This window comes from Eimeria mitis, genomic scaffold (genome assembly GCF_000499745.2).
Source record: "Eimeria mitis Houghton genomic scaffold, Emh_scaff8265, whole genome shotgun sequence".
In the NCBI taxonomy this organism is placed as follows: Eukaryota; Apicomplexa; class Conoidasida; order Eucoccidiorida; family Eimeriidae; genus Eimeria; species Eimeria mitis.
Window position 1 is genome coordinate 1,303 of NW_013576073.1, and position 461 is coordinate 1,763.

A 461-nucleotide genomic window follows, 5' to 3' on the forward strand; every position below is an offset into this window, starting at 1 on the left:
GCAGCAGCAGCAGCAGCAGCAGCAGCAGGGGCTGCAGCACCCGCATACAAGGGGGGCCCCCGGGCCCCCAATGGCTGGGCCTCGGCCTTTGCTGCTCTGGAGGCCATCGCTATGGCGTCCGCGCAGCTGCGGCTGCAGAGAAAGTCCTGAGGAGACAGAAAAAAAAAGGAGACAGAAAAAAGTTTAAACAGAATAAAGAAAGAAAAAAAAGGAGACAGAAGAAAGTGTAAAAAGAGAAGAGAGAAAAAGGAGACACTAGAAGGTTTAAAAAGAAAAGAGAGAAAAAGGAGACAGAAGAAAGTGCAAAAAGAAAAGAGACAGAGAAAAAGGAGACAGAAGAAAGTGTAGGAAGAAAAGAGACAGAGAAAAAGGAGACAGAAAAAGTTTAAGAAGAATAAAAAGATAACAGAAAGACGAAACAAAGAGACAGGAGACAGACAAAGCAAAGAAAGAGACAAAGG

General features: G+C 44.9%; 1 protein-coding gene across 1 annotated transcript in view; it reads right to left on the minus strand.

Moving 5' to 3' along the window:
- Nucleotides 1-107, minus strand: part of EMH_0094380 (uncharacterized protein) — a gene marked incomplete at both ends in the record, with an annotated part of 1,215 nt that extends 1,108 nt beyond the window's left edge. The window contains one exon of the mRNA XM_013502091.1: nucleotides 1-107. Coding sequence (XP_013357545.1) covers nucleotides 1-107 — 107 coding nt within the window.
- Between the last annotated feature and the right edge of the window lie 354 nt (nucleotides 108-461).